The 23,797-nt window shown below is 34.6% G+C and overlaps 1 protein-coding gene and 1 pseudogene across 5 annotated transcripts in view; both read right to left on the bottom strand.

Annotated features, from left to right (window-relative positions):
- The window catches only part of ATG5 (autophagy related 5), a 123,945-nt gene that overhangs the window by 84,083 nt on the left and 16,065 nt on the right, over nucleotides 1–23,797 (bottom strand). For 4 of the 5 annotated variants that reach the window (XM_044244781.1, XM_044244745.1, XM_044244763.1 and 1 more), the window contains exons 3-4: nucleotides 23,135–23,262; nucleotides 14,805–14,883 (exon numbers count right to left, since the gene is read on the bottom strand). In XM_044244781.1, the coding sequence (XP_044100716.1) occupies nucleotides 14,805–14,883; nucleotides 23,135–23,262 (207 nt within the window). The remainder of the gene's footprint in view (nucleotides 1–14,804; nucleotides 14,884–23,134; nucleotides 23,263–23,797) is intronic. The other variant, XM_044244772.1, reaches the window with a different exon arrangement.
- On the bottom strand, nucleotides 10,492–11,473 carry LOC122904236 (annotated as a pseudogene).

Below are 23,797 nucleotides of genomic sequence, written 5' to 3'. Positions count from 1 at the left end.
TTAACATACACAGCAACGTTATTTTCATTGCTGAGTCACCTCTAACACTAGACTCAGCATTCTATAGGGGAAGTACAAAGGCATAGTTTACAGGCTTACTTTTATTAAAATCTTAAGATTTCTTTCCAAGATCACTTTGGTGTGTGTGCATGTGGGGATAGGAAGGGAGATTTTTCGAATAATTTTCTAAGATATAATTTTCAGGTTGAGAGAAGAATATGCTATAAAAGTTAATGGGAATCAATGCTAAAATCAACACTAAAATTTGTTAAATTTTCTTGATTCTCTGAAATCTTTTTTTTTTTTTTTGGAGATTTTATTTTTAAGTAATCTCCACACTCAAAATGGGTCTCAAACTCACAACTCCAACATTAGCCAGGTACCCCAATTTTCTTAAATCTTCTAATTTTACCAAGAGCCAATCTACAAACTTACCTTCAGCCAATCATTTGCTTCCCTCCTGGTACAATCTAAGTACTATTTCCCAACCTGTTTGCTAGACCCCATTCTGTCAATCTTTGAAATCCAGTTCAGTTAATTATTCCCATTTTTTCTGTAATTACCTGTAATCATTTTTTTTCTAATCACTGTTTCTTATTAGTTGTTTCCAAAATAAAACAAGCACCCAAAGAAAAACAAAAAAAAACTTCCTTCAACCTCAGCTTCCTTCTGGCTACAGTCCTCTCTCTTCTCCCCTTCAGAGCCAACCTTTAAGGTGACCAAGCTGGGAGTCAGCTCTTACCCATGCAATCTGTTCACTATCCTCACCACTCTTGCCAACTGTTGTCCTAAAGGTCAACAATGATCCCTCCCAGGCCTTCTTTTAAGTCCTCATCAGACATCTAACACCTCTGAATATACTCCTTGAGGCAGTCATCCTCAAGTCTGTGGCACCACACTTATTTTTCTTAGTTTCTCATTCTCATTTCCAAAAGCCTATTCTGGCACCATTCCTTCTTTCTTCCTTTCTTTTTTTAAGATTTTACTTATTCATTTTATTTTATGGGAGGAGGAGCAGAGAGAGAGGGAAAAAATCTCCAGTAGAAAATCTCCTGTGTCAGGCTCTATCTCACAACCCTGAGATCACAATCTGAGCCAAAACCAAGAGTTGGATCCTTAAACAACTGAGTCACCCAGGTGCCCCAAATGTTGGTATTTTTTAAGTTTCTAGTCTAGCACCTCGTTGCTTTTTTTTCATTCTACATACTCCCCTTCATAAACTTACCTACTTCCTCATCATTTACAGACTAGTACATCTCAGTATCTGTCTCCAGCCAAGATCCTTCCCATGACTAGGACCCATCTCAATATCTGTGTCCAGCCAAGATCCTTCCCATGACTAGGACCCATACACTCATTTATCTATGAGACATGGCGTAAGGCATAGGAGACTTCAACAAATTCCAAAGTAAAGAAATAAGTTCCCCCCGACTCCTCCTCCCTCATTTCCCATATTCAAGCAAGTTCTATTGAATCCATATCTTAAACAGATCTGAACCCATTCACTTTCAGCATTCCCAGAGCTGCTTTCCTAGTACAAACTAACAACTATCTGACATTTCTGAAAAACTTCCCAGCTGGGTCCAGGCCCCAAATCTTAACCCCTTTAATTCCACTTTCATGTTTGGAGTCACAGGAATCTTCCTAAAATGCAAATCAGATCTTCTCACTCAGCTGCTCTGCTCTTTTATGTAAAATCAAACTTCGTCCAAAGCCTTCAAGGTCTAAATGACTTAGATCTTCTGCTAACCTCTTCATCATAATCTCCTGCTCCATTTTCTTTCCTTTCTCTCTCACACACATTCTCGGCCCTAATGATCTTGATTATCTGTCATCTGCTCAAACATTCTTTTAGCCATACTCTCTCATTTCTGTGCCTCTGCACAAAATATCTCCTTTGCCTAGAACACTTACTCCTTGCCTATCACTTGACCACTTATACAACTATCCAAAAATATCCTCCTCAATCTTCAGGTTCAGTTTCAACATTACTTCTTCCAAGAAATTTCTTACTTCCCAAGTGTAGGTTAAGTTTACAAAGTTCATATAGTTGACTCTATAATATTTATGTTCTTAGGTTGTACTACTCTTAAGCTCCACAAGGTAGAGACCAGGACTGTTCTCACTTGTGCTTTCTCAATAAACTTTGTAAATTAAGTCAACTTCATTGAGATACAATTCAGAGTGAAATGTAGAAATTTTAAGTGTACAGTTAAATAAACTAACAGTACCTAAGTGTCAGCCCAAACAAGATATAAAATATTACTATCACACCCAAGACGTTCTTTGGTGCCCTTTGCAATCAGTTCCCTCATTATGACCCAACTAGCTGATCTGATTTGTAGCACAAGATTAATAGCAATTTTTTACTTATTAGCATAATGTTTTTGAAATTCATCTATGTTACTGTATGTATAAATAGTTGCCTTCTGCTGCTAAGTACTACATCATTGGATTGATAAACCACTCTGTTCACCCAAAAACCTGTTAGGACACATTACAATTGTATCCAGAAGGATGCATGGGTGGCTCAGTCAGTCAGGTGTCTGCCTTCAGCTCAGGTCCTGAACCCAAGGTACTAGGATCAAGTCCCACACTTGCTCAATGAGGAGCTTGCTTCCCCCTCTGCCTGTTGCTCCCCCTGCTTATGCTCTCTAACAAATATATAAAATGCTTAAAAAAAAAAAAAGATTGTATCAAAGTACACAAGTCTTTTGTGCACATGTTATCATTTTTCTTTTTTTTTTTTTTTTTAAGATTTTATTTATTTATTTGACACAGAGAAAGAGTGCGCACAAGCAGGGGACACGGCAGGTAGAGGGAGACAGAGAAGCACGTTCCCTGCTAAGCAGAGAGCTTGACATGGGGCTCAGTCTTATGGCCCTGAGATCATGACCAGAGCCAAAACCAAGTCAGAAGCTTAACCAACTGAACCACCAGGTGCCCTGAGCACTCACTGTGATTTAAACATACACCTCCCTGATGAATAAAGGTACTGAACATCTTTTCACATGCTAATTGTTCCTATATAAGATACACATATTATATGCATGTATATTTATAAATAGTGTGTGTGTAAATATATACATACACACACACACATTTATGTATATATTTAAACTATTCAAGTTTTTTGGATTTGTTCCAAAGCAAATCATCTATTAGGGAACAATTTCAGCAAATTTTGTATTTACTTCTGTAAATACTGTCCATAAACAATACTAAATGAACGCAGAAATTGCACCCAGCGAAACTGAGCCACAAAATATACAAAACGTAACCTCAGCAATAGACCTGTTACCTCAATTTATGTTACAAACTATACTCATCCACATTCGAAGCTACAATTTTGTCTGATTTGATCACTTTTCTTCCACCACTTCACTGGCAAGCTGTAATCCCTTCTGATCCTCATCTCTACAAACTTAGTCTTTTTTCTATATAAAGTGCCAAACTTGTGGTAGTATTTATGTATTTAACCATTTAACCTATGTAAAACTTTTACATTTTTTTTAGGTTTTATCTTTTATTTTATTTTTATTAGCTTTTATTAGGTTCCTGTCTTTTTTGTCACTAATAGTTTTTGGTTTTGTGCCCTTAATGCATTTTCCCCGTAAGTCCTGTGATTTTTAACAGCACCTTGTTTTTTAGGAATACTTGTTTTGCAGTAAAGCAAAACTACCCATAGAAGTGGTAGGAACAGACATCCTTTCCCTTTTTCCTGATCTTACAGTGAAACATTCAATAAGCCACCGTTTAGCATGATTTTAGTTCTAGAGTTTTCATATTTACTCTTTGCCAAATGGAGGGGATTCCCTATTATTCCTAAGTTTGCTAAGAGTTTTGAAGATAAATGGGTACTGAATTTTGTCAAAAGCTTTTTTGGTAAGGCTCTATGTGTTTGTATGATTTTTTTCTATTTTTCTGTAAATGTACTGAACTACACTGATTCATTGATACTTGAATCACCCTTATATTCCTGGGACAATCTCAACCAGGTTGTGGTGTACTATCCTTTATTGAAGATTCAGTTTGTTAGTATTTTCTTAAGAGTGTTTGTATTTATGCTCATGAGTGATATTGGGCTGTATTTTTTTTCCCTTTACTATCCATTACACATTCTTGTATCAGTTACTCTGGCCTGTTAAACAAACTGGGAAATAGTCCCTCCTCTTCTGTTTTCTGAAAAAAGTCTGTGAAGATTAGTACTATTTGTTCCTTAAATATTTGATAGAATTCATCAATGAAACTTTGTGAATTTCACTTTGTAAATTTTTAATTACAAATCCAACTTCTTCATATATTTAGAGGCTACTCATTTCTATTTATTGTGTCAATTTCAGTAAATTATATTTTTGTTGAGTATGTCCATTTGTCAAATTCACTGGCATAAAGTTGTACATTATATTTCCTACTATCCTTTTAATGGCTGTAGGATCAGTAGTAATAGCCCATTTTTTGTTCCTGGTATCAGTAAGCTGTGTTTTCCTACCAACCCACACCTCTCCCCATGTACTTGAAAATCTGCATATAACTTTTGACTCTCCCCAAATTTAACTAATAACCTGTTGACTGGAAGCCTTAACAGTAACATAAACAATCAATCAAATGTTTTGTATGGTGTATATCTTATACACTGTATTTTATAAGAGAGTAAGCTACAAAATAGAAAATGTTAAGGAAAAGAAAATATTACAGTACTATATTTATCAAAAAAAATCTGGACATGAGTGGACCCACACAGTTCAAATCATGCTGTTCAAGGGCCAACTATATTCTATTATAGGGATATACATTTTGTTTACCCACTCATCTGCTGATGAACCCTGGGGTTGCTTCCACTTTTTGGCTATAATGGTGCTATGAACATACCAGTACAAGTTTTTAGGGGGACATGTATTTTCAGTTCTCTGGGGTATGTAACTATGACTGGAATTGGTGGGTCATATGGCAAGTCTATGCTTAATGATTTGAAGAAATGCCAGACTACTCTCCAAAGCAGCGTATCATTTTACATTACTATGTAACACAGGAGAGTACCAATTAATCCACACTTTAAAAACTGTTATCCAACTTTTTGATTATAGCTATCTTAGCAGGATGAAGAGGTAACTCAATGGTATCTTTCTTTGACTTTTTTTTAACAAGTATTCTAAGCATCACTGCATATGCTTCTGGCCATTTTTTATCTACTTTGGAGAAATGTCTACTCAAATACTTTGCCCATTTTTAATTGGGTTATTTACCTTTTCATTATTGAATTCTAGGAGTTCTTTATATACTCTGGACACTGGACCCTTCTTAGACATATGACTTTGCAAATATTTTCTCTTATGGGTTGTCTTTTCACTTCCTTTGAAGTACAAAAGTATTTCATTTTGATCAAGTCCAATTTACCTGTTTTTCTTTTCCTTTGGTTGTTTGTGCTTTAAGTGTTATACCTAAGAAATTACTGCCTAATCAAAATTTATTTTTTCTAAGAGTTTTATAATTTTAGTTCTTACATTTAGATATCTGATCCACTTCTACTTATTTTTTAATAGCAGTCAGTTTAATTCTCTTACATGTGGGTATCCAGTTGTCATAGCACAATCTGTCAAAAAACCACTCTTTCCTTCACTGCACTGTCTTGGCACCCATAAGAAAAAATTAACTGCCCACATAAGTATGTGTTTTTATTTTGACTTTCACTTCAACTCCATTGATTTATGTTTGTCCTTATGCCAATATCATGGAGTTTGGGTTACTGTAGCTTTGAAACCAAAAAATGGGAGTCTAATCATTATTTCTTAAAAACATTTTCCTGAATCACTCCCTCTTTCCTCTCCTTCTAGGCCTTTAAGTACATGTATGTAAGACTGCCTGACATTATCCTAGAGGCCATCAGGATGGTCTCCCTCCCCCCCAGCACCAGTTTTCTTCTCTCAATTCTTAATACTGCATAATTTCTATGGATCTGACTTCAAGTTCACAGAATCTTTCTTGTGCCATCTCTAATTCACATTAAGCCTATCCAGGGAATTTTTCATTTCATATATTTTTCTTCTTAGTTCTACAATATTGTAATATTATTTTAAGTCACTGACTTAATAGTTGGTTTAATTCATTTTTCCTAAATCCAAATGTGAGTTATCTCAGGGTCAGTTTCTATTAACAGCATTTTCCTCCCTTTGATATGTTTCAAGTTTTATTGATTATTTGCATGTACAGTAAATATTGGTTGCATGCAGGACATTGTAAATACGGTGTGAGGATTCTCAATTATACTGTCTTTCTTGATGAGTTTTGTTCTGCCTAGTGCCTCTCCCTGATCCCCAAAAGAGCTAATTTTAGGCTTTATTAGAGAAGATCCAGAGTAATCCTTACTCTTAAATAGGAGTTGGCCAACTTTTTCTGTAAAAGGCTAGACAGTAAATGCATTAGATTCGTGGGCCACGCAGTGTCTATAGCAAGTGTGACTTTGTCCTTGTGGCCCAAAAGTAGTACGTAAATGAATTAGCATGGATGGTTTCATTTTATATATTTTTTAAAGATTTTATTTATTTATTTGAGAGAGAGTGAGCAAGAGTGAAAGAGAGCATAAGCAGAGGTGGAGCTGCAGAGGGAGTGGGAGAAGCAAACACCCTGCTGAGCAGGGAGCCTGATACAGGTCTCAAACCCAGGACCTCAGGATTATGACCCGAGCTAAAGGCAAATGTTTAACTGACTGAGCCATCCAAGTGCCTCTGGATGGCTGCATTTTTAAACAAATTTATTTATAGTCACTAGAATTTATATTCCACATAATTTTCAAGTTTCACAAAATACTATTCTTTTTTAAAACTCTTTTCTAGGGGCACCTGGGTGGCTCAGTCGGTTAAGCATCTGCCTTCAGCCCAGGTCCTGTTCCCAGGGTCCTGGGATCAAGCCCCACATTGGGCTCCTTGCTAAGCAGGGAGCCAGTTTCTCCCTCTGCCTCTGCCCTCCCCACCCCCTACTGCTGCTCACTCTCTCTCTCTCACATTCTCTCTCTCTAATAAATAAGCAAAATCTTAAAAAAAAAAAAAAAGTGAAATAAAATTCTTTTTCTGCCACTAAAATATACAAAAACCATCCTTAGATCATAAGCCAAACAAAAACAATCAGTAGGCCAGATATAACACAAGACCATAATTTGTTAATCCTGCTCTGAGATATAATAGTTACTCCTACAGTAGGTCTTTCTGGCCTCAGATAAATGTTTAGTACGTTAACTAGGTCTCTCTCCACCCTGGGTGGACTAGAATCCAACATCTCCAGGTGTAATAGGGCTTGTCCCACTCTAACATGCATTCTCTTATCTGATCTTGAGGAGTATTGCCTATGAATATGCACAACTGTCAGAAAAGGACTTTTGGGAAACTCACACAAACTTTTCTGAAACCCTGCTCAGCAAATTCCAGCTGCTTCAGTAGCCCAGAACTCCAATCTTTGCATTCTTAACTCAGCAGGACCTCCCTGCTCTGCTTGAGTTCCACTCCCCATGACACAGTCAGGAAACTGCCCTGAAACAGAGATGGGCTAAATGTGGTGCTCACCTTGTTTGTTCTCTTTCTCTCTAATGTCCAGTGCCTGAAAAGAGCTCTACTTCATTTATTTTGTCCAGTTTTATAGCTGTTTATGGCTGGAGGAAAAATCCAATCCAATTACTCTGTCATGGCTGAAAAGTAGATGTTAACCTCAATAAATATTTGATGAATAAAATAGTGACTAAACAAACCATATTTCATAAAATTTTAAGTATACATGACCCTACATCCTCTCTACCTCCTTCACACCTTTCTGTAATCCCTTCCCATGGGCTATAGGCAGGACCTTAATTTGCACTTAACCAAAAGAATATAGTGAAGGTTATTGGATCTAACTCCTGTGATTTTAAGTGACACTTACATAAAACTCCAATCTTGCTAAAAAACTAGCTCTAGAGACCTTTTGTTGGCTGAAAGAAGTAAGCTGCCATACTGGGAAAGTCCACATAGCAAGAACTTTAAGCAGCCTTTAGGTGCTGAGTGCAGCCTCTAGCTGACAGTCAAAAGAAAGGGCCCTCAGTCCTACAATCACACGGCAATGAATTCTACCAGGAACATGAGTAAGCTTAGAAGATTCTCAGTCTCCAGGCAAGAATGTAGCTGAGCCAACACCATGATTACAGTGGGGCCCTAAGCAGAAGTTCCACAGAAATGGTGAAGTAATAAATTTGTGTTATTTTAAGCTGCTACATTTGTGGTGATCTGTTACACAGAAACAGATAACTAATGTACTACACTACTGATACTACAAAACAACACCAATATTTAGAGCTGGCAAGTACATGAAGCAGAAGCATGGGAATGACCATTTAGTACACTCAAGAACAAGGAAAGCTACCTCAGACCTATGTCATCAACACACAGTGGAAAAGCAGAAATACAGTAAATTACCTCAGGGAGACACAGTGGCTCTTGGCCTAGCAAGAAAGAACGAAACCATCAGAAAAGGGGTGTGGGCAGTCATACAAATATATTTAAAGAACAGTCAAAACCAGTGGTAGTGCCTTCCAACCACTGTAGGAAAGACAGAGAATATCTTGGTCCAAAAACCTAATTTTGTCTAGTCACAATCATTCAGCAGCATTTTACACAGAAGCACTTACCTTAATGCTGACCCTCTTTTACCTAGCAAATGCGAGCTCTTACCAATAATAATCACTATCCAAAATATTTAAAATTAAAATCTATGCTCTTACCAAAACCAAAATACACCAATTGAGCACCATGTTATCAGGAAAGAAAGAAAAAAAATACCAAGGTATTGCTGATTTTGTTTACTCATTAAACTTTATTTAGGATATGCAATAGAATCTGGAATTTTAAAGAACCCACTATGTTCACCTGATGCTGAATCATATAACGAATCTCTCTTTTAAAAATTCCACATACTGTAAGCAACTTTTTTAGTGTAATTCAGCTTTGCAAGCAGCATACCCATAGGAATACTATAAATATTGGAGGAAAAAAATAGAGAAGGAGAAAGCCAAAGTAGCAAAATGTTGGTAACTGGCAAATCAAAGTAAGAAGTATGTGGATGTTCACTAGACAACTCTCAACTTTTCAAATACAGACTTAAACTTTTTAAAATAAAAAGTGAAGAACGAGAAATAACAATTTTCTCAGTAAGCTAATGAAGTTTAGGGATCATAAATATTCTTGAAGCTAATTAGAAAAGTCTGAAGAAGTTACTATTTTCACTCGTTTTGATAAATGGAGGAAGAAAGCAAAATAAATATCTAAATCTACGTTTTAAAGCAGTAAACACATTATAATTATGTAATGTTTCTCTCTCAGAATTCCAAAGATAATATAAAAATTTCTAAAAACATTAATTTTCTGAATCATCCTTACAAATTTTTGGTTCTTTACACAATATTAACTTCTAAATCTGCCCTGTTCTCCAAACACTTATTATTCAAAAAGTGGTCTGCTGAATCAGTAACACTGAATTACCTGTGAACTTGTTAAAAATACAGAACCTCAACAGCCAAACTATGAATGCAGCCCATGTGTCCATCTATAGATGAATGGATAAAGAAATTTTATGTGTATCTATATAGACATATGTATATATATATACATACATATACACACACAAATTTTATATATATACAAAATGTGTGTTTATATATATATACACATATATATGTGTATATATGTATGTGTGCGTGTGTGTGTATATATATATATATAGGAATATTATTCAGCCATAGAAAAGAATGAAATCTTGCCATTGGCAACAACATGGATAGAGCTAGAGAATATAATGCTATGGAAAATAAGTCAGAGAAAGACAAATACCATATGATTTCACAGATACGCGGAATTTAAGAAACCAAACAAAGGGGAAAAAAGAGACAAACCAAGAAACAGACTGTTAGTTACAGAGAACAGATGGTCACCAGAGTGGAGATGGGTGGGGGGATGGGGAAAATAGGGGATAGGTATTAAAGAGTACACTTATCATGATGAACATAATAAATATTTACATAATCATAGCTTCAGGATCACCGACGACCCACAGTCTTTACAGTGAGGGAAGGATTATTAATCTATTATATAATGAAATTGTAGTGGTGGTAAGACAAGATTAGGATAGTGACTAACAGAACAGTTTAAGCCGTTTCTACTTGTATATCTATTGTACTTATGTGTTACGTTAGCTGTTAACATTAATGAAATAATTTAAATCACTAAGGAGCTAATCAGGACAACAATCATTAATGTATGATCATGAAGTGTAAAAGTTCTTCTACAATAGGTGATGCTGCATCTTGGAAACGTAGCTGGAATGGATATGTCACCAAGATATAAAGTGTTTGGACTTCTAATTTCACTTAGACAAAGTTATAGGATTTTTACTAATACCTCACTAATTGAGAAAGAAACAGAAGTTACGATACTGGCTTGGTACCAGCTGGAGGAGGTTTGATTCCTTTCCTTCCTATTTTACGTTTATGTAAGAAGATTCTTCAAAGGTATGATATGGGGAGGCATCCATGTAGTCATTTGAGACAAGCAGTTGGTAATTCCACTACTGCAATTTTGGCTTAGATGCAAATTCCTCTCAAATTATGAAAATAATTAACATTATTGCTATTACTGAAATGAATGAACCTACAGTAGATGAGATGGTATTTCATGCTGTATACACATGTGGATAATCAGAGTGAGCTGGTGGCATTCTTGAAAAGTCAAGGAAGTGTGATGGTAAGAAAGTTATGTTAACACATTTATTTGTGTTTGTGAAATGAATTTTTGCTCAGGCTGAGCTAAATGTATAGCCTGAAAATAATGGGAGCCAGTGAACAAATTCGCCTATAATGGTAAATAATGCTTCTATTGATAAGATATAATGAAATTATGCTAGTATGTAACACGCATCATGGAGAACAAAGCCCATGGATCAAGTAGCTAGAAGTTAAGTCCTTCCAGGCCTCCTACTGTAAATAAGAAAATAAAACATAAGGCTCAGAGTATGGCTGGCAATCATTTAATATTTCCTCCATGGAGAGTTGTTTCTCAATTAAATACTTTTCCTCTCATAGGAATGGCAATCCTTATGGTAGCTGATATAAAACACATTCATGTGTGAACATCTATGCCAAAGGTGAATATACGATGAACTTGTGCAATGAAGTCTAAAAATCCAATGGAAAAAAAAAAATTAATTAATTAAAAAAATAAAAACACAGAACCTTTGCCCTCAGCCCAAACCTACAGAATCAGAATCAAAATCTGTACCTTAACAAGACACAAAGGTAATCTGTATGCACATTAAAGTTTGAAGAACACTACTATAGACGTTAAAATTCATTTACTATACACATTATATACCTATTCAAATGACAAGCAGCAAAGTCCATTAAAAATTAGAGAAAATATCTGAAAGCTATTTAACAGGTATTCTCCCCCCAAGAATTCAGTCTGAGCCACAAAAGGATCAAATGTGTGAGGTAGAGGCAGCCGGGGGTGGGGGTGGGGGGTCTCTTGGGAGAGTTTATCATTGCATAAAACCTAATCAAAATCAATGTATATCTTTGAAAGCAACTGTAAAACAAATAAATTCCAAGCTGTCTGGTTAAAATACAGATATCATTTAACATAATATCAAAAAGATAAAATACACATTGACACATCAACTGACATAAAGTTGTTACTCGATAAATTCAATCAACTGATAAGCTATTATCCAGAAACTAAGGACAAAACAAAACACCGCTTCCTCATACTAAAAGCATCTGCTTTTCTACCTACAAATGTCTTACTTGATTTCATTATAATGAACCAAAAGCCATAAAGCAGTATAACAGAAATGGGCCTACATTAGTCAGTATAACCATAAATTAAACACGTAGGGCCAACTTTTGAGGAAAGCGAAGTCTTATAACCCTAAAAAAAGGGAACTTAGTATACAGAAAGAAATTCTCCCCCACTACGGGCCAGGTGCAGAAAGTGTAAGAAGAGCTGACAGAAATACACTGGTAGCTTGAGCAAATTTATAGCACCCTCTATAATATCCTTATTAGCTCTACAATTCTGCTTTCTATTTAACTTCTCTAATAAACTTCCCATCTGGTAAGAAAATGGTGACCTACCAAAGACCTCAAAGAGTGATTCATTTAAAAACACCAAGAACATACCCATTACATGTAACACAAAAATCATATTTTCTGTGTAAAATAACTATTTTCTAGAACAACAACAAAAACTGAGGGAGAATACTGGTATTCTTTTACAGTTTTGCAAATATCTTTAATGTTTGGCTTTGTAGAAAACAGATGAACTAGTTGCTTCTACGTTCGGTGCTTTTAATGTTGTTTTGACTAACTTATATAAATATATAGGCTTATAAAAATATGTACCTGGAAAAAGGAGTAGCATTTTAACAGACTTCAGATTTGTGGATATTCTTTTTTGATACTACACCAGATTCAATAAGTATAGTTTATTAGAACATTAATGTGGAATCTGAAAGCTTATCAATAAACATTTTGATTTCTGTTACATTAAAATTCCTAATTCTGACCTTGCATTGTGAATGGTTCTTTTTCACATACATTATTTTGTAACATCATGCATTGACCATTTGGAAAATATTTGTTTGCTGAATTAATGTAGATCTCAAAACACTGACACATTTCAATACATAAAATTTCTTAAAAATAAGATCTGCTAAAATGGCCAAAAATCTCAATAGAAAACTGTTTTAAGAATAATAAAGCTGTTAAGGTCATGGTAGCAGATATGTTTTCCAAAGTTCCAATTTTCCAAAGTTTCAACATTTTAACATTGGCAATAAATACTGTTGTCCTTACTCTGAGAGAGTCACTTCGTTTATTTTAAGAAACTATCTTACAAATACCCAAATACACTTTATCAGTCACTCTTTTGAATAAAAAACGGTGTTTTATGAAAAAAGTGGCGTGTTCAGCTTGCCCTCAAACAAGAGCTTCAGTGCTTTTCCTTAAGACAGTCATCGTATTTGGCACAGAGCAGAAGTGCTTTATGTGCATTCTCATTTTGACACACAGGAGATTAAAAAGACATGTACTTAAGAGTTAAAATGAAGAATAATTGATAATTTGTACTGTTTCATCCAGAACAGTCTTAAGTGAGGCTGATATTCTTTCTACTGCAAGTGTGTGGCAGTGAAGAATGCAATAACCACTTGCACAGAGTGGTGCACTGCCCTGCTCTGTGCTGTGGTGCCCACAGTTTGACCCACCATCTCTTTTGCAGATCAGTACAAATGTAAACACAGAGGCAAGGGCAAATAGCACCTTAATATTATTTTGGAAACAGACTGGACCTCATGAATCCATTCCAAGAGCCTTGGGTACCCCTATGGGTCCACAGAGTACTTTGAGAAGCACTGCACTGCACCACTACGCTAGAACAATCAAAACAATTCGAAGCCTTTCCTATCATTATTATAGTCCACTGATGCACTCAATCAGTGATTACAGAAGGCTTGGTATGTGGTGCCAGGTGGGCACCATAAAGTGTCCCAGTGTTTGAGTGTCTTTGTGTCATTCACTCATATATCGCAAGCATCTAGAACAGTGCCTGGATGGCACATAGGAGGCTTCTGGTAGGTGTTGAATGAATAAATAAATGGGTAGCTATGATATATTTTAACCTAGATTCCAAAGTCCTAGAGTGCATCCCTCTCACATGAATAATTATGGGAACTGTTTTTCAACATAATGGGAAAGACTAACATGTTAGGCAATACAGAACCTCTACACTCATTATGCTTGGAGTAGCTTTACTTTATATCGTTCTAAACTTATATAATTATAAATACAGGAAGTCTTCACTTTGCATGATACCATGGTAACTGAAAGTCATGCATATTAAAACCATATCCTACTCTGGTTCTGTGGTAACCAAAATCTGTGGTAACATGGTACTCTGCAAAGCACATTAGTGCAAATGAGAGGGAAATAAATGCTAAAGACCCACACACTCAACTGAATAAAGTGGGAAGGAAAGCATCTTAGGAAGAATAGGTGAGCAGCCTTTGGGCTGTGACTTTGAATGAGTGCCCCTTACAGGAAAGCAAATTAGATATCTAAAATGACTTTTCAAACTCCTGCTTCCCTGTCACAATTCATCGCCCTTTGAGAATCACTGCCTAGTTATCAACTAAAAGAGGTATTTCAATCCTTCAGTGGTATTTGTTTATTGCTTGGGGAGCAGGGGCTGAAGAATCAAGATGGTTAAGGGGAAAGACAGACCACTTTATAAACTATTAGGACAAAATTAAGTTACAATAAATGGACTGATCATAGAAACTACAGGAATTAAAATTTCTCAAAACACACTCAGGTCAAGTCTTTGGAGTTCTGTCTCCTAACGCTTCTCACAATTCAATCAAAACAGCCTCAGAGATACTCAAGACATTAAGTTGTACCCCTTCCCCACTCCCACTCCCATGCCCACATCTAAACTCTGGATTTTGTTCTTCTTATTGGAGATTTTTTCTTGATGAATATAAACATTCCAAAATATTACAAATTTTGAACAGCATATTCAGCTCCAAAAATAGGCATTCTTGCATTTAATGTTTATATGACTCTTCCAAGAGTTAGTAATAAATCAAAAGATATATGGGTAAAAACTAGCGGCAGCTTCACCATTAAAGTGTCATGGAAGAAGCAATAAACAACTTCACTTAAAAAAAATTCTATTCTAAATCTACCTACGAAATACTATAAGAGGAAGAAATGGGAAATGCTATTTAAACTATACCTTAAAATGTACTATGATGTTCCAAGGAAGAGCTGAACTTGATGCAAGTAGATCAAACAGCAAACCAATTGGATAATGCCTAAAAATGAAAGAGTACGTTTTAAGAAAGAATACTTTAAAGTTATAACTACAACTCCAAAATAAATTTCAGCATATACTGTAACATCAAATATCAGGGGGCTTTAACCACAAATCATAGAATGATAACATATTACTGTTACTTACTCAAGCTAATATGGTACAGTTTCCAGGTATCAGTTTTCTTCTAAGCATTTCATTCACTGAAGCCCCAATATACATAATGGGATAGTGCTTAAGAATCTTTTATCAGCCATGACCACTGCTGTATCACACTACTGCAGTATCTGACTACCATCCCAGTATTCACATTGGACAAACAGGTTTTTCAAGCTTATGTAAACATATTTTTTAATTTTTTAAATATTAGAAAATTCTAAGAACTAAGAAAATCACCTTAAAAAGCATGCAATCATCTATTTTGTGGTTCATATTAATGCCATAGAAAATGAGTCCTTCATTTATGCATACGTATGTAAATACAGATTAGGCTTATCCTTTATAAAAAACTATTACCTGCTTTTTCTTTATAACAACATATCAACATTTTCCAAAGTCACTGAATATTTTTCTGCAACCTCAGACTGAAGTTTTTTACAAAAATAAATTCAGGACTTCCTAAATAAGAGAACCTTTCCAAATATAAATATTACTTACAGTGAAGCAAATCTTGCAGATTTCAACAAAGAAATCTTATTTTTTAAATCACCCTTTTAAAGAAACTAAAGTGGCTACAATAGTGAAACAGAATTAAACAATACTTCCAACAAGGCAAAAGAGGCAAAAAGAGGACTGCGTGGTGTCTTGTACAGTCCTGTTCTTCATATGTTAGTGAGTGATTCCTAGATTCAGAAGCTGCAAAATTTGGAAATACACCTAATTCCCCTCAAAATGAATGACCCAATACACTGCCTTACCAAGATTCAAATATTAATACTAGTCCTGTTTGCTTACATCTACATAATACAATTGGTGAAAAGTCATCAATCATTACAGATCATGTTATTTAGAAAGAATACAGAATGAATGCCCTACTAGTAAAATCAAACAGCGTAGTTTTAGTCATATACATGTTGTATCTTTTAATAATAACCCTTAAACCTCTACACTTTAAAGTTCACATCTACTATGAATCTTTCATAACCAAATATGAATACTGCAGGAAATTTTGGACTACCTAAATAATAGAATGTTTCCTTCAGAACCCAGAAAAAAAAAACCCTAGTCTGTCAAAATCTAAAACAAAAATAGTAATTTGAAAAACAAAAATACTCCATTAGAGAAAAGTTACAGATTCTATCCAATTCTGATTATTTCTCTCTGAACTTCTTAAAATTGTACAAGTTCTACATAATGCTTTGTATTTTTACAAAACAGACTTTTGCTAGTCCTCATTCTATTCCAGGAATTCTATTTCATCATTCTAGGAATGATTTCATCATTATTTATCAATTATTCCCAACTATGCTAAAAAAAAAAAAAAGACACTAAACTAGTAACAATTTGGAAGAATAGTGGCATGCCATTATTCTTCATGCCATAGAAGGATGATATAACAATGCATTCTTCCATGTTCTCATTGTTTCACCTAGAATATTACATCAGATTTCAAGGAAGTATAAAGTAAGAATGCAGACCCCATTTTTGGAGTTTGCTTTTATCTATCATTAATATAGCTAAAAACTCAAAATGTCTAATTTTCAATGCATAATGGGAAAGAGGAAAATCGACAAGGGAAGATGTTACACAATTATTACATAAATCAGAAGGTTTTTACACAGACAATAGTACTTTGGATTTTAATGACAGTAGTAAAATTGATTGCTTAAGTGAAATCTCAGACTATGAGTCATTAGATAATATTCTAGGTGAATTTTACACAATTCAAAAACTAATGAATGAACAATATATTTCTAAAGACATGGTATTCTTAATCCACTTAGTCATTCAACAGCAAGAATTTCATCATATGATATTTTATGACAAGAACCTGAGTCATTTTGTTAAAAAGATGTGTGACAGTATTTTTTCATCTTTTATGCCATTTGTGCACTGCAATTTATCTGATGATGAGCAAGAGCTAAAGGCAGATTTGTACCAAAGATGACTAGAACGAATTATATGATGTAGAAATGAACGAGTATTGAACTGATCATTCTTATTGGTATTTACTAATGTAAACAAGTATTTTACAACAAAATCATGATTTGTCAACAGTTTAAAAATTTCTTTAAGCACTGCTGTTAAGCAAGAAAAGCCAGAAGTCACAATAAACTAAAACCTCTTAGAGGTCTATTTGAATTTATGACAACTAATGAGTAGTTAGTTGCATTCAGAAGACATTGCCCATTTCTGGTATCTATACCTTCAAAACCAGGGAACTATGAAGCGTAAATGTGAATTTGCTCTATCTAAATGCTTTTTAAAATTTCTAATAAAGTTGTCATACACTATTCCTTTATTTTTCTCTAAGTCATTTATAAAATAACTTACATATATATATTTTCAAACTTCACTGGTCTCAGATGGTAAATGATGCCTCTTTTTCCCAATATACTTAAGATTAGGATGAAATTTAAATATTATGGTTTCTAATACTTACATTTAACTATAAATGTATGTAAAGGAACAACATAAAAGCATTCTAAATAACAAGTAATTATCTTGTAATAATCTTTAAAAATAAAACTGCAGTAGAAAGAGCTATTTACTTCCTTCTATTATCAAAGTCTACATGTTCAGGTTATATGTGGCTCAATGCAGATGTTTATGTCAGAATGATTTTGATGCAAGGATACTAACTCCAAAAAAATATACTATCTGAATTAACTGGTTCCAAGACTGCTTATTTCTGATGAGTCTATTAATATGCAAGTAAATCTGTAACAGAAAACAGAACTGGCAAGAATTAAAGGTACTGAATTTCTCTTACACTATAATCTAATTTACATCAAGGGTTTCAAAAGTACTAATTTGTACAATTCCTCTAAACAGATACTCTACATAGTTTTGTCAGGAGGCTCCTAACCCACAACATAGAAACCACATAAGCCATAACTGTAAGTAAATCATAATGTAACCATTTATCTCTATGCCGCTACTCCTGCCAATCTAACCTAAATTTAATAGAAAAGGAAGTGGTAAGGATATGAACCTGGAATATATTCCAGAAGAGGGCCCAACTAGTAAGGGTTCACTCTACTGCCCTATAAAAATTCACCATACCAGAACAGTTAGTGTCCGGTCTATTTTCACACTTTATTCATTTTCTTTCTCTTCCTTAATTGCTCTAGTCTTTTCTAAAATCAATTCTCAAAATGAGTAATATTTTCATTTTTCTTTGCATAAGGTGTTTCTTCTCTACCCTTTTATTACTGCTAAAATACATACACACGTACTGGTCACATGTATCGTTAATAACAGCTGTTCCTCAATCAGCCAAGGGTGCTCTCAGTAGTCTAAACTCTGCAGTCAGATAGCAAAGCGGTATTCTAACAACAGCATTGAAAGAAAGCTTCCCCAAATACGAGAGAGAACAGAATGATCGTCCTACTCCATTTCATTGCAATAAAGGCATCCTATTTGTAAGTCTCCTAGTGATTTACTGGAAACAGGATTATATTTCATTGAATAAAAAAGGGTACAAACTGGGGCACCTGGGTGGCTCAGCTGGTTAAGCATCCAACTTTTTTTTTTTTTTTAAGATTTTATTTATTTATTTGACAGAGGGAGACAGAGATCACAAGTAGGCAGAAAGGCAGGCAGAGGGAGAGGGAGAAGAAGCAGGCTCTCCACTGAGCAGAGAGTCCCATGAGGGGCTTGATCCCAGGACTCAGGGAAGGAAGCCGTTTTACCAAATGAGCCACCCAGATGACCTTAAGCATCCAACTCTTGATCTCAGCTCAGGTTTTGATCTCAGGGTCGCAAGTCCAAGCCCCATTGTTAAAAAAATAAAAAAAGGAAAAGGGTACAACTCAAATGTACACCAAGGTAATCTAATGTTTACAATCAATTTTGCCTTGCTTTACCTATGGAACAATCATGAACATCTGTAAGTCAGCACTGTGTTTCACAGCTTTCTAAACCTATTCTTATGCATGAAAAAGTATAAAAACAGCCAAGGGATACTACCTATCTCAAATGCTAAGTAAATCACATTTCAAAATTCAAATTTACAGAATTTATAAAATTTTAGAAATTCAATCTCAAGAAAAAGACAATCAATAAGAGAGAAGAACCTGCACAGTATTTATAATTAAGAGGTAATTTTGTTAAAATTTACTTTTGAAACCAGACAGATACAGTATTAAATTCTGGGTCATTCTGCTATGTCTATGTTTAAGATCATCAATGCTTGCTGGTTTTGGTTTGTTTTTTTTAATTCAAAAAGTAGTTTCAATTTCTTACTTTCCAACCATTCCTGAAAATAAGTCAGTTTACACAAAATAATAATATTCTATTAGAAATACTTGCTTTTATAATTGACAAAAAGAAAAGCTTTTTCTAAAATTTATACCGAAGGCCTAAGAGCTAACCAATATTAAGGCATACTTACAAAGTGTTTTTTAGAAGAACCAGAAACTGTTCTCTTAAAATAATTCTAATATAAAAGTAAAAAATACAAACTTTGACCACTTGATTTACAGTAAAAAGGAACCTTCACCTTTTAAAATGCAATGTTAGAGCACCCTCTGCTGACTAATCAACTCAAATCACTCCTACCAATAATAAAAAAAAAAAAAAGAAGAAAGAAATCTTTGCATTTGAGTTAGATCAGCACTTTCCATTTACAATGTAATTTTTAAAACTTAAGGAAACAAAGTACTATAGGGGATAAAATGGTAATCAAATAAAGCCCCCTCAGATTCTCTACAAATCAATAATATACTAAGTACTCATTATGTGTTTGCCACTGTTCTTAAATTTTCTATTCTAATATGGATAAATAATGTAAGCAATTTAGAGACCATAGAGAACCAAAGAAAACGACAACTAACAAATATAATATCAGCAAGTATGGTGGGAAGACTAAACTGGGACTTTCAAAATCTAGTCCTACTCACTCATTTGAACAAGTTATTTTGTTTATTTCAGCCTCATTTTCATTCACCCACTGAACAAACATTTACTTAGCACCTCTTATGTAGTACTGCTTAAGGTACAAAGTCCATGCCCAAGTATCTCATGCAGATATTTAAACAACTGTAATAATAAATAATAAATAACAAATATCAGGAGTTCAAGAGTAAGAAGTAATTACCAGTTTATGCTCTTTCTACTTTCTTTTATGAATTATCTAAACTGGTGTTTGATTTCCTTTCTCACTGGAATGTATTTAAAACTCCAAAGAATCAAGTATAAGAAAGATGTTATTACCCTACTCAAATAAATGCTCCTCTACTCTTAAGACACTTGCATGGTCTCAAAAGTCTCAAGCCCTATAAAACTTCAGTGGTAGCTGCTTCTCTATAATGATTATCCTATCATCTGAAGCCCACTGCTTAAATGCCAGGTAGATATTGATAGCCTATGACTCCTTGAACACAGGAAGATGACTCCTTTAACTAGGAGGAAACTGCTCTAGTTGGGAGCAAAAAGAGGAAAGATGAAGACTTAGCCCAGAGATCCTGGATTATATTCATGCCTCTAGAAGCTATTCCTTCCTCAAATATATGGAGTAGCTAACAATATGGTAATTAGTTGCCCCTTATGCAAGCGGAATATGTTCCAAGACCGCCCCAAGGATACCTGAAACCACAGACAGTACCAAACTCTACATATGCTACGTTTTCTCCTATACATACAGACTCATGATAAAGTTTCATTTATAAATTAGGCACAGTAAGATTAACGACAGTAACTTAGAATAGAACAATTAGAACAAAAAGTTATAATAAAAGTTATGAGTGTGGATGCTCTCTCTCAACATATCTTACTGTACTGTACTCACCCTTCTTGTGATAATGTGAGGTGGTAAAATGCCTACGTGATGAGATGCAGTGAGGGGAATAACATAAGCACGATGACCCAGTGTTAGGCTACTACTGCCAACCTTCTGACAATACGTCAGAGAAGGATCATCTGCTTCCAGACCGTGGCAACTGAGGGTAAATGAAACTACAAAAAGCAAAACCACAGATAAAGAGGGACTACTGTACTAAAGGAAAGTTTTATCAAAAGCCATGAAATACAATAGCTCACAGCAAGACGTAACTACGAAAGTGACATCATGCATAAAAAGTTAACACCCCAAAACCTACAGCAGAGATATGTGAATACAATTACTTTCACATAAACTCTCTAAAAGGAAAAATAATTTTCATTTTTTTACTCCTTAATAAAAGATTCTCAGAAGACATAAATACTAACAAAGAACATGACATATTTAAGCCAAATTATTACCCTGCGGTAACAGAAATGGGTCCAAACGTTATTTCTGATATAGAATACAAACTTACAGAATACAAATCTTATCAAATACAAAAAAAACCCCACCATACAGGATGGATTAAAACAGCTGCTGAAGGATGGCGACTGAGCAATCATTTACTTAAGAGAGTCTGAGGTTTCCCATCTTTTCCAGTTTCTCAATTGGGGGTGGTTTTGTACCCCGTCACCTCAGGACAACTGGGCACTTCTTATAACCATGACTAGAGGGAATGCTACTAACTCTAGTAGGCAGAGACCAAGGCTGCTACTAAAAGTCCTACAATGTACAGGGTAGCCTTCCCACAGCAAAGAATTACCTAGGTCAAAATGTCAATAGAGCCCTTGTTAAGAAGCCCTACTTTACACTAATAAAACTGAAAAGCCTAGTGTCAGTCACATGAATTCTTAACAATAAAGTGTATATAAATAATACACATAGAGCAATACAATTTCAATATTCAACTATATAATACAGATCGAACTGTCGAGAATAGATAGATCCTACTGCTACTCACCCACAATCTTTCCCCCTCTTTCCTTTCCCTCTACTCTCCTGATCCTCGCTCCTCTTATACTTCTTTTAAGCCACCTTCCCATTCCAAAACCTCCAATTCTTCTGAGAAATAAAAAGAAACAGAAAACATTGACTTATCTATGCTGCCTGAGGACTAGAACTATTCAAGCGTCATAATGAATCTGATAAATAATCATGAAACTTGTCAAGTGTTATTTAAAAATGAATGCTATAAAGAACTTCGCCATCCTTTCCCAGAAATGCATCAAAAGGTTAGATATGTGACCTATAACTCAACACAAAATCTCCTTGCTTCCAAAATCAATAAAAAATATCACTTTGCATGTTTCTAAACCATTATGAAAAATCTACTCACTTGTGGGAATTCCACGTGAGGTGAGTTCCAAGAGTTCACCCCTCACTTCCAAGTAATGCTTATATTCAAGTCAGCTGCACTTGTTAAACATCTCCCAGCTTCCTTTTTTGTGAGCCTCTTTTAAAACTCTTCGTATTAATACTCCAGATTTAGAATGCAAGCCCACTTTAAACCTACTTACAGTGTTCATATTTAAGTCTCGACTTTTTCATTCAACTACATTCATATAGCAGCATTTCAATATCTACATCCCAGCATACCTTGAACCATTTTTTAATATTCTTCTCTGTAATTTCTCCAGTTTCATTAAATATTTTTGGAAGCGCAATTTATAAAACTCCCAATAACAGAGGAAGTACAAAAATACATCATCCATACATGGATAAACCCAGATTTAGGATTTACTTTCAATATGTTTCTTACGAATGATAGAATATCAAATTATTTTTCACATAAAAAAGAAATCAATGTATTTTAAATACTAAGCCAAGGCTAGATAAAATGTGCATATGGCACTGAATGTGGCAATCAGTTTGAAAGATGCCACTTTAGGTAATCATGGGTATATAAAGATCTGTCATAAAAATTCTGGAGATAGAAGCAAAACCGCATAGTGTCACAGACTGACTTATTCATTAGGGAGTCTTAAATATGTCTGGGAAAAAAAACCATAATCAAATACACTATTATTATGTCACTGAAAAATCTGTTGTTGAAAATATATACAAATCTGTCCGGTCTCCCATGCATCCAAAAGAAGGAAGAAATATTTTCAATAAAATATTTGAACAATAGTTTAAAATTCACTGTATTATATGAGCTAGACTACTGATTTATTTCTTTATATAACTTTTTAAAAATTGCTTCAGGGCACTATACCTTCATAAAGCTAGCATATACTCAATGCTTAATAATGCAGAAAAATTCACTCACCATTTCAGTGGTGTGCCTTCATATTCAAACCATATCTCACTAATGTCTTCTTGTCTCATAACCTTCTGAAAGTGCTTTTTCACTTTGTCAGTTACCAACGTCAAATAACTTACTCTTGGCAAAAGCAACTGAAATGAAAATTTGTAAAACCGTATTTATTTACTATTTTTTCAAAAAAATATATACTAAATAGGTCTTTGAATTTTAAGGAAAAACAGCCATGTTCTTTGCATTATTTGGAATATTCCACACAAAGTCAACTGCTTTTTAAAGCAAATCAAAGGCTAAAGGTTAAGACGTTTTAAATTTCTTTTGAGGTCATTACTTTAAGTAGAGCTTATAGCATAAATACCCAGAATAAACAACATAAATCTACGTACAATCTTTCTGTAATACTTTTCTCCACATAAAAATACAAATGTAATCAGATGTCATGCTCTTTAGGATACCTATTACATCTATCAAATTTAACTTAAAAATTGATATGATTGACCTGAATTAATTAAACTATTATGAGAAAATAATGAACTCAGTCCTAAGGTACTTCCTCACTTATCAATCGGGACTTCTCAATCGGTCCATCCTATTTTGATAATCTACCATGTATTAGCTTAATCACGATGAAGAACACCTCTTCTATATGAGGCTAAAATAAAGGTAAAA

The sequence above is a fragment of the Neovison vison genome, chromosome 1 (assembly GCF_020171115.1).
Source record: "Neovison vison isolate M4711 chromosome 1, ASM_NN_V1, whole genome shotgun sequence".
Classification (NCBI taxonomy): domain Eukaryota; kingdom Metazoa; phylum Chordata; class Mammalia; order Carnivora; family Mustelidae; genus Neogale; species Neogale vison.
This window is presented reverse-complemented; position numbering and strand designations above follow the sequence as displayed.